General features: G+C 32.3%; 2 protein-coding genes across 6 annotated transcripts; both read left to right on the forward strand.

Annotated features, from left to right (window-relative positions):
- Nucleotides 1-1992: 1992 nt before the first annotated feature.
- On the forward strand, nucleotides 1993-4566 carry LOC116341047 (WD repeat-containing protein 82-like). Its single transcript, XM_031767899.1, has 3 exons — nucleotides 1993-3257; nucleotides 3334-3559; nucleotides 3636-4566. The coding sequence occupies exons 1-3, from the start codon at nucleotides 2495-2497 to the stop codon at nucleotides 3664-3666; spliced, it is 1020 nt and encodes a 339-aa protein (XP_031623759.1). The 5' UTR covers nucleotides 1993-2494; the 3' UTR covers nucleotides 3667-4566.
- A 795-nt stretch (nucleotides 4567-5361) lies between these two features.
- Nucleotides 5362-10421, forward strand: LOC116340761 (anoctamin-10). 5 transcript variants are annotated; one of them, XR_004201109.1, is made up of 14 exons: nucleotides 5387-5419; nucleotides 5655-5847; nucleotides 6432-6494; nucleotides 6567-7038; nucleotides 7120-7465; nucleotides 7532-7643; nucleotides 7759-7868; nucleotides 7929-8344; nucleotides 8423-8546; nucleotides 8604-8693; nucleotides 8760-8887; nucleotides 8949-9357; nucleotides 9603-10132; nucleotides 10194-10421. XR_004201109.1 is itself a non-coding variant. In XM_031767408.1 (13 exons), the coding sequence occupies exons 3-13, from the start codon at nucleotides 6476-6478 to the stop codon at nucleotides 9672-9674; spliced, it is 2298 nt and encodes a 765-aa protein (XP_031623268.1). In that variant the 5' UTR covers nucleotides 5387-5419; nucleotides 5655-5847; nucleotides 6432-6475; the 3' UTR covers nucleotides 9675-10421. The 5 variants fall into 5 exon arrangements, 3 of the variants coding, with proteins under 3 accessions (XP_031623270.1, XP_031623268.1, XP_031623269.1); XR_004201110.1 differs by having other exon boundaries at nucleotides 8949-9479; nucleotides 9603-10421; XM_031767408.1 differs by having other exon boundaries at nucleotides 9603-10421.
- Nucleotides 10422-13990: the final 3569 nt, after the last annotated feature.

Genomic DNA, 13990 nt, shown 5'->3' on the forward strand with positions numbered 1-13990 from the left:
GAGTATGGCTACGAGATGCAGATAGTGGGACAAATTTCGAAACAAAAATACACAAACATATACACAATGAAATCAAAACAAAAAACATTATGCGAGATTAGTCAGACGACAAGTATTGCGTTTGCTATATTGTCTGTCTATTCATGGAAGGAATGACACGAGTTTCGTTGTTGCATTATTGGACTTTGTTCAATCGACAATCTCTGCAGGCCCAATATACATTAGCCAGAAATGGTAAATAGTTGTTTTTATTAAAATTAATCTGACTAAAATGACTAAAAACGAGTAAATTTGACTAAAATCGATTTAAGTTAAACAAATACGAATGGACTGAGAAAAAACAGTACCATTTCATGCAGTGCTAAAAACCCTTTTTGCTAGTGTTTTTGAGAAAAAATGTCTTAGGTTTTTGATTTACTAAATATTTAAGAGAAAGAGTACTCAAAAGCCACCATTTTTCCGCGAAACTTTTCTACATAACATTTTTCCCTTGGACCCCCTCATATAGACTTAATGGGTTGTCTGTAGCGCAATTTGATTTTCTTATAAATATCGTAGGGGCGTATTGCTGACGCAAAGCAAAAGTCCCGGTCATTTCACTCGTTATTCCAGCACCAGCGATAATACCTAATGTACCTGAGTGAGGCTGTTAACAGGCAAATCGGATTGGAAAAACATCTGAGTCGATTGGAATTTCATCAGGCATTTCTATGAGAGCAATATCGCTATTGAGTGAAGCACACGGTTTATAAGTACATCAATACAATTTAATTCAATTATTTCGAATGGCACTTACTTTCTAAGCAGATAAGGATTGTACTCCGGATGAGTAAATGCGTAGCGTTGTGGGACTGTTTGGTTGTGACGAGTTGAATCGCTGAAAAGTTTTAAAGTCCACGAAATGATAAAATGCTCAATATTCGAACTGTTAACGCAATGAGCAGACCATATGTCAAGGGCATCTTTTCCGTTTATAATTGCATAGGTAGTGAGTGCAGCAATTATCACAACCAAAAATATAGCTAACTTTACATTGAACATTTTAATTCGGTTTATTCTATTTTTTCCCTGATTCCACATCTTTTCGAGTACACAACACACCTGCTATAAAATAATAAATTTTAAATATCGATTTGAACAATATATTCACTTGAGTTGTTGCCATTTAAACAAATAAAATGCATAATTGTCTGGAAAATTGCACAATGACTGCATGGTTTCACACCTTCAGACCAGAAAACAGTAATAATTGCTCAAAGATTACGTAACTTTTGACCATTTGTCGATTATTAAACAAAAAAAATCAATAATATTTTAGCATCAGTTTTGTAAACTTGTAGATTGATCATCAGTGTTCTCTTGAATAATAAAAAAAAGGCCAAGTCTTTAGATAGTCATTGTGTGTAAAAATAAAAAAAAGTTATTTAACTCAGCTCTATGCTCAAAAAATCGAACACATTTTTTGAACTAGCCAAATAAATACGTAAGTACTAATAGTCCAGGACTATCATGGGCAAAAGTTCGTGTTACTGCTGTAAAAGTCTTTATTTCTATCCAATTTTAATTGAATTCATTTCTAAATATAAAAAAATAAAATATTTGAATTTATTTTGAATTTTTAACGTATTCGAAGGTATTAAAGATGAATGGAAACGAAAACAATATTGCGCTAACAGCAATAGAAAAAATAAATTTTCCGTTGTAATCTTGAATTACGCAGAATATTAAATGCATAATATATGTTCGATTGTAGCCGTACCGAAATTATGCTCAAAGTGTCACACAGCTAGCGCCACGATGGAATTCAATGTAATCTATACTAAGTTTCCGCCAACTAGTGAAAAGACTTTTGCTCAGTTACAAACAACTGCCTAGAACTCCATAGTTGTCCGTAGTGGCGCTAGCTGTGCTATAGTTTTGCATTTTATACAGTCTCTTATGGAACATAATTGCAGTGCGATTGTAGCGGTCCGTAGCTCTGCGACTCTAAGTTAATATGTATGCGTATCGATGCATACAGCTTCACACAAACTTATACAGATATAATTATTGTGCATTTTGAAGCGACATCGTTTTATGCTTCTACAGGATAATCCAGTTCTAACGCCGTAGTTTGAAGTACTTAAATGACCAATTGAAAATGACATATTCGAAACTCAATTATCAAATAGTAATATTTCGCATGAAATTTTGTTTTCCACAGTGAATAAAAATGTGTAAAAACAGCGAAACATCGGTTTAATATGATTGTTTTCAAAAGAAAATAAAAAAACATCTTCAATCGAACACATAGCAAACATTCACAATTTGACACTTAGCTTAAGTATATGCTAACGTTGTGGTTTATACAAAAATATGAAAACACCGCTAAAACGTCAAAGTTAATAGAACAGCACGAGAACGTTGAACAAACACATCGTGTGAATACATTTATCTTAACATCATCGAAGTGTTATTTCCAAGCAAAGGTTTAGATAAATACAAATCCGTCAAAATGAATGACTATATTCAAAACAAGTCACGGATTGAAAATGTTCACGATAGAATCAAAATGAAAGTTGAGGCGCATTTGATCCGACAATTTTGTGTCGCCAAAGAGTTCCATCAGAATGCGGCCACCAAAATAACTGCCATCGATTTTTCATCAAGCGGTGAACATTTGATTTCATGCAATGGTGACGATCAAATTTTTATCTACGATTGTGAAAAAGCCGTCCAAACTTGTAACATCAATTCAAGAAAATACGGCGCTGATTTTATCCATTTCACACGCGATCAGAATGCTGTAATTCACAGTTCAACAAAAGTTGATGATGCCATCCGTTTGTTGTCATTGAAGGACAATAAATATTTATGGTATTTTCCCGGTCATACAAAAAAAGTGATTTCATTATGCGTTTCACCAGTCGACGACTCATTTTTGTCCGGATCCATTGACAATACGCTACGATTGTGGGATTTACGTACGAAGAATTGCCAAGCAATTTTGCGATCACCAGGCCGTACAATCGCTGCATATGATCCGGATGGTTTGGTTTTTGCAGCCGGTATGAATTCGGAAATGATCAAATTATATGACTTAAGGTCATTTGATAAAGGACCGTTTGAGACGTTCAATTTAAATACCAAAAGCGAATGGACTGGTTTGAAGTTTTCCAAAAATGGAAAAACCATCCTCATCAGTACCGCTGGCCAAATAATCCATATGATTGATGCGTTCGATGGTGTTCGACATGCTCCACTCAAAAATTTCATCGGTTAGAACACTTTTTTTATTTATTTCATTTCAATTGCTACTTCAATTTTTCCAAATCAACTTTTTAATATTCCTAGGTCATTCAAACTATATGAAACTTCCGATTGAAGCATCATTCAGTCCCAATTCACAGTATATTTTTGCTGGCAGTGATGATGGACGTATACACTGCTGGGATGCCGATACGGGTTTTAAAGTGTGCGCACTCAATGGTGGACAAGGACAAACAACTCCGGTACAATGTGTTCAATTCAATCCAAAGTTAATGATGTTGGCGAGCGCTTGCAAAAACGTGACATGGTGGTAATTATAAAAAACATGGTGGTAAAAATCCACGAAACAGTCTCTGAATAAATCAATTCAACTTATTTTTTTGCAGGTGTCCAAGTTTAGAAGATCCAACACAATAGGCGTCAACAATGTCACGTTTTGGTACGATATCATTTGATCTAAAAACACTAGATATCATCAAAAATTCTAAAGAACAAAAATTGAATGTGAAAAAGTGTCGATTCACCATTTATTTTTATTTTACAAAATTTATGCATTTTACTTATAATAAGTGTGCTGTATTGTTATGTCGAAACTCTTGTTGCAACGACGCATCGATCAATGCACATACGAAATAATTCCATTTGACTCAATTGTAGAAAAGTAATTATTTTGCGCATGCTTCTATTTCATTATTTCAATGTAAATAGGTGAGACCTGTTTATAGATCTCGGTACAAAGCTTGAAAACACGCGTGTCACATATGAATCGTTGCGATGAAGAAATAGTTCTTATTTTGTCTAAAATTTAACATATATTTTTTTTACTTTATTTCTTCGCCGTAAAGTTTCTGTGTAAATTTAAAAATAGTGATAAGGCTAGTCCCTCCGAAAGCATTGTGCATTCGTCAAAAATTCATTTCCTATTTCGGTCAATGAATAAACATATTATTAAGACAATTCATATTATAACTCGAATTCGTACGGCTTGATAATATGCATTGAATGAAATAAAATTGATAATAAATATTCATCAAATCAATTGGATAATTCATGATGAAAACAAAGCAGACAAAAATGCAACAAATTATCGCATGACATATTTGTATTCAAAGTGGATTCATTCAAAAAACGACGAATCTATTGAAATGATAAATATATAAGAAAACGTATCCTAGCCAATTCGAATGTCATCTTTAATAGTAAAATAATATAACAGATCCTTTTTTCAGTTTTTAGTTTAATTGACAAAATTCCATTAAAATCATTTGAAATATCATTTTAAAAAAATCCGGAACATATTTCTTATCACAAAAAACACCAACAATATTTTATATTCAAACACATATTTTGTTCTGTTCATTTATAAAATTGCATATTAGAACTCAATAATGCTCATTTCATATTTCCAATAATTTATTTTCATATTTCCAATATTTTTTTCAATATTTCTTTTTATCTTTTCGAATAAAATATTGCATAAAAAAGAAATATTTTTTATTTTGTATACAATCAATTTATATGTAATAATACAGATTTAACTAAGTAAGTATGTTTTCTGGTTACAAAGCAGGCAAATAAATGAATTTCATTGGATTTGCAAAAAATTTCTTATATTTATAATTTGTTCAATCATACAAACAATTGCGCCATACCAAAGGAACATCATTTATTTCGTATATAATTCTCCATATATTGTGAACGCTGCTTCATCATAACAGACATGTGAATCTGTTGAATTGTGTCTCAATCACACGTGTATTCGAAGTTCCCTACTGACAAATTGCTTAAAAATGTTTGTTCGAAATAATATTAATAATAATTTGGATACAAAAAAACCACAATTGAAAAACGTTAAAATCTTTCATTTTTGAAAAAACAAATATAATTTTCCAAAATATCTTATTCAATTGATTTGACATTGAAATGGAGAAAAAAAACATCAACGTCCGTTTTGTCATTAGGGCCAAGCAAATAGCAATGTGTTTGTTTCCCGCTAAATTTGTTTTGATTCTTTCGATGTATTCAGTGTTTACAACACACATGTCAAATCAGCTGCTTCTTCTCTTAAACTTGACATTTGGTGTATTTTCATTTTAGATATTTTCTGTTTATGTCAAAATAAACATCTTTGTTGAGAGATATCCACCTTTATTCACAATTTAAAAAAAATGTAAGTCGTGAGTAATACTCATTGAGTATGAATGTATGGTCGCATTGTTTGTGCAATTGATTTGAACCGTTTATTTTGTTTACACAAAATGTTTCACAACTTGTTGCCAGAGAAATTAAAATAGTATGCGTAAAGGAAAGCAATCTGTATGTGTGTTACTCATATACAACAAATATCGGCGAAAGTATACTTATATTCAATATAAAAATAGAATAAATTTTTGATTTTCGCTTAGGTTGGATTTGAATCATATGATGTCAGTATCGTTTGTGATTCCGAGTTGATTTTAAGCTAATTTAAGTTGAGTGCGAATTGAAAGCGACCATTTAGCTTTAATTTTAGATACAATTACGGTGTCGACAACATCCAACAAATGTGCGGTCGATGAAAAAGTCGCATCAAGACAGAGAAATTATTTAGTGAAAAAGGTAAAAATCATCGTTCAAAGTGATAAAATGTGAAGTGAATGAACTAGTAAATAACTTATTTAAAATAAGTTATGACTAATGTGTGCTATTGTACTATTTATTGTTTTAAAAAGTTGCGCGCATAGAAAAATCGATGATTTTTTATGACAATATAAAGTAATTGTGTTATCGATTTGATACATTGTGGAATTGCTTCAAAATCTATTCAAACAAACATTCCATATTTTAAGTATCGTGGTATTTATTTTCAATTTTAATCACAAAATCACATTTCAATGGATGACGCCATCAAAACTCTTTCATTTCGTTGATCGATTACACTTTTTTTCGTAACGCAGTGTAGGCAATAAAAATAAAACATTTGTCGTCACATCGCACTGTAAACACAACTGAATCATTAGTCATTTTGATCGGAAAGAATGTGATGCGCGTCGCATGTTAATTGGTTGTGATTCTTTCGGCTATTTGGAATAAATGTGGCCATTTTTACTCACTTTTTAAGCACAGTTTTGCGACTCACGAATATTTTTGGTTTACAGTAGAATATCAATGACCTATTTGTTTTATTTTTATTTTAATCACAGGAATTAATTTCTGTATACTTTCGTGTGAAACGAATCAAGGCAGTATGGAAACGGATAACTCTAGTAAGTCAATCACAAATGATTTGTTTGAAAATGAGTGTTTTTATAGAATATTCCATTTCTCTTGTTTCGTAGAAGAAAAGAATGATTCAAATGGAACAAAGAAAACACCACCGAAAGCTATGAAAAGTAAAGCAAAATTAATTTCGCCTCAGTTACTGGCCTGCAAAATTGAGACGAACACAGTTGAAATGCCGCCAGCGTTGAGACAACGTCACATTCAATTGCAGGCGCTGCAAGCATCTAGATCAAGTGCTGAATTATTTGTGCCACAACCGGTTACAATTCAAACGGTGCAGAATGATTTGCGGCATCGCGGAAAGAAAGCGGTCGTTGTGGACGATATCAATCAATCTAGTTCAAATGGCGCTTCTACATCAGATGATGACAGCAGCTCCGATGAAAATCGACACTTTGAATCGTATTTGGTAATCGAATTTTCGCCCGATATTCAGAAGAAAACATTACATTGGATCGTCGACAAAATTCGAACGAAAACATCCAAAGGCGGTGCTGGTTTACTGATAAGAAGAGAACCTCAAACGAAGTAAGATCAAACTGAACGTTTTTTTTAATTACACAAAGTGTGTATTTTTTCACATTAATTTTCAATTTTGATCTTCAATAGTCCACATCGGGGCCTAATCGTTCATGTGTCGGCAGAAAATTGTAAATTCTTACAAATTGCTGATGAATTGGAGCTCATGAAACCAACACGAAGTGGGGTTATCAAAAATTTCAACATTTCATGCCTAGACCATTTTTTCATAGATGACAACATGGCGATTGATAATGTTCTTACACTAGCAGACCGTCAAATGCTCATAAAACATGCTGTAGACAACATTAAAGCCACTGAAATTGAAAAATTCATTCCAGGTTATGAAAATTTGTTGCTATACCATGGTCAGTCTATAATAAATGCACTAGCTGAAGAGGGACTTATTGTTAACATGTTAACATTACGAGACACAGTTGAGTTACATGAAAAGAATTCCTTTCAATATCGATTTAAATGGGTTTGCTTCGTATCATTTCAGGAATACTTGAAAAAACTCAAACCATGGTATTCGAAGTCATTTAATTGGCAACCACTCAATCGAGTTCGAGACTATTTTGGTGAAAGTATTGGTATTTACTTTGCTTTCGTAGGTAAATACAACTCATTTCATCTAACAGACGAAAAATGTTATTTACAAAATTATTATTATTATTATTTATTTACAAAAATTATCGATAATTTTTTTTTTTTTCGAATAAATTCCAGAATATCATACCATAGCTCTCATTGTTCCAGCAATATTAGGAATATTCCAATGGTATTTGGCTGGCAGTTATGTGCCATATTTTTGTGCATTTTATGTCATTTGGATGATGGTATGTTCTACTTTGCATTTATTTATGGGGGAAAAAAGCTTATTCGAATTAATTTTTTAGCTGTTTCTGGAAATATGGAAGCAAAAATGTTCGGGGCTGGCCTATCGCTGGGGCACAATAACAATGACAAATCTCGACATACCACGAATCGGTTATTATGGAAAAATTGGCAGAGATCCAGTGACGGGAAGGCGTCAACCAATGTTTCCCATGTGGAAAACGTATGCCCGAATGTATTGCGTCTCATTGCCGTTGATCATTATTTGCATGTTACCAGCGGCATTTTTTGCGCTGACGCAATTTTGGCTAGAAGATAAAGTATTCGCCATTGTTGGTCCCGATTCGTATTGGTTGTATTTGCCATCGATTGTCGAATCGATAATCGTTATTCTATTTTCGTTTTTATACGAAAAACTCGCAACATGGCTAACAGATCTCGAAAACCATCGTACACAAGCGCAGTATGAACGACACAGGTATATTTTAAATATATTTGCTAATCACAAACGATCATTAATTGTAATTTTGATTTCAATTTCCCAATATTCGAATAGAGTTATAAAATTGATTCTGCTGGAATTTGTGAATAACTTTTTGTCGCTGTTCTACATTGCATTTTACCTTCAGGATGTGAAACTTATCAGCAATCAATTGATGACGCAATTGCTCGTTTTTCAGGTAAGATCAAATGAATTGTGGTGATAAATGAGAGTTTAAATGATCTTGTTCCTTTAGATTGCACAGAAGTTTACTGGAACATTATTGCCGTTAATAATGCCGAAGATCTATCGACTGAAAGATTCATTCATGGGTGGTTTGACATTGGTATATTGATATTTTTACATTAAAGGTTTTTCTTTCTTACCAAAACTCACTTCCAATTACGATTAGGTGGCGAGGAACGAGTATGATGACTTGAATATCGTACACTTATCCAGAGATGATGAACGAATAAAACAGAACGAAGCTGAAAGTACACTGCTCGAATACAACAGCACATACGAAGATTATTTAGAAATGTAGTGAAGGAAAATAAGATAAAGAGTGTATATGTACTAACGCCACTGTTTCTTTTTTTAGGTACATTCAATTCGGTTACGTTGTATTATTTGCATCAATTTCGCCATTCTCTGCAATTGCAGCTCTCATTAACAATATCATTGAAATGCGAATCGATGCATATAAACTGTGCTGTGTGTTTCGACGACCGTTTGCTAAACGAGTAAAAAATACGGGTGCTTGGCTATTAGCATTTGAAGCGATGATTGTCATGTCAATTATCACAAATTGTGGTTTACTCTATTTACAACCTGAAATTCGTGATTCACCGCGGCCCAAAGAACATATTGTCATGGAATTTGTTGTGGTTGAACATATTTTGCTGGCGGTAGCTTGGGCCTTAAACAAAGGAATACCAGACCGGCCGCTGTGGGTGAGAATAGCTCTGGCTAAAGCCGACTATGAATCAAGACAAGCGGTCAAACGAGAAGTAAATATACGAAGAAAATTTACACATTCCACCAAATAATAAAAAATGTGATACTTTCTTAATGCACTTGATGATACTTAACCGTATTAATACTGCTTTAGACTAACAGTTAAATTTAAAAGGTAATTTTAGTTTTATGAAGTAGATTAATCAAGATATTAAATACTAAACCACTTTAATACTATCTAATAAATACAAGGCAAAATGACTTAAAATGTCCATCGACAATTCTTTTTCTATTTTAGAACGCTCAACTTACCAGGAAAGTACTGTTTCGGCGATTCTATAGCCTTCGCGGGCGAAATAAAGCCGACTGAACGATATACGATCATTTATACGACCAGCAATTGAATATGAACACATATTTGTTATATTGGAATCAACAAATGCTTGCAACCCTAATTTTTTAAGCAAATTTTAAGCAGATGTTCATAAGCGTGTATTATATTTTGAAGAATTTAATATCTATGGATTGTTTCACTTAGTAAACACAACTCAACCATGGAATATTTTAAAAATGTGCAATTTTCAGGTGAATTTTGGAGAAGACCTTAAACTTCTTGTGGGAATAATATTATTTCATTATTTTTAATATTCATTCAATAAGATTGGTGGCACGTCGACTGATTTGAAAATAGTCTGGCTAACGATAAACATTTGAAGTCATATTTAAACAATTAAACAGTGATATTAGATAACTGTAGCAAATTTGATCGATCGGTACTCAAATTAGTTGATTGGCTGACGTCATATTCACATTGAAAAATTTAGCTCGGTTATTAATAGACTTTATTTACTCAGTTATTTTTATTGGCTCCAATTTTCATGTTTTACAGGTATTTAATTTAATCGCATTTCAAATTGAGAAAGGATTTGAGATAAGATCGGATCTTTTTATTGTTCGAAACAAGAAAGAATGTGTTATATTACTAATTTAAACATTTTTAAATATATTTTTAATTTGCAAAAAAAAAATCCCACGTAAAACATCGTATGGAAACAATAACATGTCAAGGCTATCTGCTGTGCGCAAAAACCATATAAAATAAATAGAAATAAAATAATTTCCACATTTTTTATACATTTATTGAATTGATAAATAAAAATGCAATACAGTTCTAATATGTTTAATCGTGTTTAATTTTCTGTTGTTACGCAGTTTATGCCATCCCACTTTTGCAAAGTAATATATTCGTCACTTTTGATTTCAGATGTGAGCGAATGCCGGTCTTGTCAATTTTATGAAGAACGTCATCAATTTCCTGTTGAAGTATCTGATGCTCTTCCTTTGTTTTCAATAAATAATAATTTATCCGTGAATCTTTGAAAGGTCTGCATTCGACAATTAAATTAAATTTTTGATAATGTCTTCATTTTGAACAGTAAAATCTTTGAAAAGTTACTAAATTTTTGAGTTTGATAAATTCATCTTTCGATTTCATATGATGTCGATTCAAATTGGTTTGTTGTTTTGCCAAAACCGAATAATATCCAAGCGTGGTGTTCAAATATTCGTCGGTTATACATATCGTAAAGTTTGAGATAAATGTCATTATTTTTTCCAATCTCTCTTCACTGTCCGAATTCATTTCAGAAGTCATTTTCAAGAGATCTCAATCATAACCAAAAATTGGTACTTTTAACGAATTCAATAAGCTATCACTTGCAGTCACAACTTGTGTGATCTCATCAATGAACGCCTTCTCTTCATTCGACTTGGCTCGGAATGTTGTGCGATTTACATTATTACGATAGTTCATCAACAAAACTTATGCTTCAGAGCGCTTTACCCAATGATTGCGTCAAAATCTCAACTTTCTATTGACAACAAAACAATCATCTTCAAAGCAGTTATACGACCGATACTCTCCTATGGGTGCCCAGTATGGTCATCGGCCGCTAACATACACATTAAAAAGTGCAATATTTTACAAAATAAAATAATTAAACTAATTTTTAATTTACAAAGAAATTAAATATACAAAAAATTGCGGAAAATCGAAGATTTCGATATTTCTGATTCCGGATATTGAAACTGTATGGTATACTTCCAAACGGTTTGCGGTACACCTTTGGTACAGAAAATATAGCCATACAACACAATTCTTTTTTCATGTGCGGACATTTGACTAGTCATCCGCTTTTTGCTAACTTTAATCGACTCTATTCACTTCTAGTTAAATTATTTTGATTAAAACTGAAAAGCAACATTGTGCAAGTGTCTAACTATTGTCAATGGACTCCGTTGAACTATACTATCTGTCACTCAAAAAACTCACTTCATAAAAAATCAAAATTTCGGCCGATACCAGCATTAGGGTGCGTCGATTTTTTATTTTTGAAAATGAAAAAAAACGGCTAGTGCGGCTTTTGTAGACCTGGTCGAGAGTAACATTTTTTGTTCTGGCACTTTGGCCTACACCCCCCTCATTTTCACCCCGCTCGATTTAAAGTTCGTAATTTTTCAAATGAATTTTTTTCAATAAATTTGTATGAAAGTGAATTGGTTTTAGTATTGTTGTAGATAGTATTAGAGGAGCTCTATAAGATAGGCCCATCACAAAAATGCACTTTTCATTTTTTAGGAAAAAAAGTTGCAACGAAATCTTTTTTCGCCCATCGATTTTCAAAAAAGTCATCTAAAACATATGCTTCCATCAATATTTTTGCTCAAAATTCATGTATTTTTGAATTCCGCATGCCCAATTTACTAAAGCACCATGAATCGCCACAAAACTTTTTCCTGCAAACTTTTTTTCAGAACTCATTCGTCAATCAGAGCATTGGGTTTCATACAAAATCTAAAAATTTTCGCTTAAATGTTCACACATCGACTTGAAATTTTACACGGAACTGGGATTTGATGAAAAATGACTAAAGCCAAAAAATAATTACATTCAGTTGTTGTCTTGTTGACTAGAATTATGTTTAGTATATGTCAACAAAATGAATTTTTGTTTTTTCATTCGGAACCATTACACTAAACACATCCTGTTTATATTCTGGTATTAACTAGTAATTATGATGTACTCTATGCCACGTATTCATATTTTTCATTTTTGTCACTTTTTGCACTTTGCTGTATCTTCAAAATGTAATCCTAGCAAAATGGCGCCCTGGAAATTATATTTTTGTCAAATTTTCTACATTTTTTTGTGTATATTGACGTTAATTTGTTTTAAAATACAATATAACGTCTCCACGATGGATTTTATACAGATATTTTTGGTCGTGTTTCCGCTGAGATTATAATCATTCCTAAAAAAGTGGAAATTTGGTAAAAATTTAGTAATTTTGGGTAGTTTGAGAATACTTTGACCCAAAATCAATATAAATCCTCAAGATTCACATGATTAAAAAGATTTCAATTTTTATTTAGTCAAAATCATGGACATTTTTCACCTCAAACTGATAAAAAATAAAAATTTGGCTAAAAATTTGGTCATTTTCGCCAAATTAAATAATTTCAACTAAATTTTCAAATTTAACAACACCTTTTCGACCAGAAAATAAAAAAGAAGGATATTATATTGTATTTTAAAACAAATAAACATGGGGCGGAAATGAATGAGACGAAATTTTCTCTCTCATGGGCGCAGCCATATTGAAAATTTTGTATGCGCTTATATGTAAAATTGGTGGCGCCACTGGTATATTTGATGGAAAAAGAAGAACATGTTTGAGTCTCACTCGTTTATATGTAAATTACATAGGCATTTCCAGGCCATGCAAATAAACGTCAATATACACAAAAAAATGTAGAAAATTTGACAAAAATATAATTTCCAGGGCGCCATTTTGCTAGGATTACATTTTGAAGATGCAGCAAAGTGCAAAAACTGACAAAAATGAAAATTATGAATACGTGGCATAGAGTACATCATAATTACTAGTTAATACCAGAATATAAACAGGATGTGTTTAGTGTAATGATTCCGAATGAAAAAACAAAAATTCATTTTGTTGACATATACTAAACATAATTCTAGTCAACAAGACAACAACAGAATGAAATTATTTTTTGGCTTTAGTCATTTTTCATCAAATCCCAGCTCCGTGTAAAATTTCAAGTCGATGTGTGAATATTTAAGCGAAAATTTTCAGATTTTGTATGAAACCCAATGCTCTGATTGACGAATGAGTTCTGAAAAAAAAGTTTGCAGGAAAAAGTTTTGTGGCGATTCATGGTGCTTTAGTAAATTGGGCATGCGGAATTCAAAAATACATGAATTTTGAGCAAAAATATTGATGGAAGCATATGTTTTAGATGACTTTTTTGAAAATCGATGGGCGAAAAAAAATTTCGTTGCAACTTTTTTTCCTAAAAAATGAAAAGTGCATTTTTGTGATGGGCCTATCTTATAGAGCTCCTCTAATACTATCTACAACAATACTAAAACCAATTCACTTTCATACAAATTTATTGAAAAAAATTCATTTGAAAAATTACGAACTTTCGTAAATCGAGCGGGGTGAAAATGAGAGGGGTGTAGGCCAAAGTGCCAGAACAAAAAATGTTACTCTCGACCAGGTCTACAAAAGCCGCACTAGCCGTTTTTTTCATTTTCAAAAATAAAAAATCGACGCACCCTAACCAGCATACTGAACCCAGAAATCTGTTTAAATCACAGTG

The sequence above is a fragment of the Contarinia nasturtii genome, unplaced genomic scaffold, assembly GCF_009176525.2.
Source record: "Contarinia nasturtii isolate CC-2019 unplaced genomic scaffold, AAFC_CNas_1.1 Cnas_scaffold_695, whole genome shotgun sequence".
Taxonomy (NCBI): Eukaryota; Metazoa; Arthropoda; class Insecta; order Diptera; family Cecidomyiidae; genus Contarinia; species Contarinia nasturtii.

Excerpts from the sequence above, each read along its gene's own strand:
- LOC116340761 (XM_031767410.1), top strand. Across the intron at positions 7,644-7,758 it reads TATTTACTTTGCTTTCGTAG|AATATCATACCATAGCTCTC; the intron begins GTAAATACAACT and ends AATAAATTCCAG. Across the intron at positions 9,358-9,602 it reads GACAAGCGGTCAAACGAGAA|AACGCTCAACTTACCAGGAA; the intron begins GTAAATATACGA and ends TTTCTATTTTAG.
- LOC116341047 (XM_031767899.1), top strand. The coding sequence starts at position 2,495 with ATGAATGACTATATTCAAAACAAGTCACGGATTGAAAATGTTCACGAT. Across the intron at positions 3,258-3,333 it reads TCCACTCAAAAATTTCATCG|GTCATTCAAACTATATGAAA; the intron begins GTTAGAACACTT and ends TAATATTCCTAG. Across the intron at positions 3,560-3,635 it reads TGCAAAAACGTGACATGGTG|GTGTCCAAGTTTAGAAGATC; the intron begins GTAATTATAAAA and ends ATTTTTTTGCAG.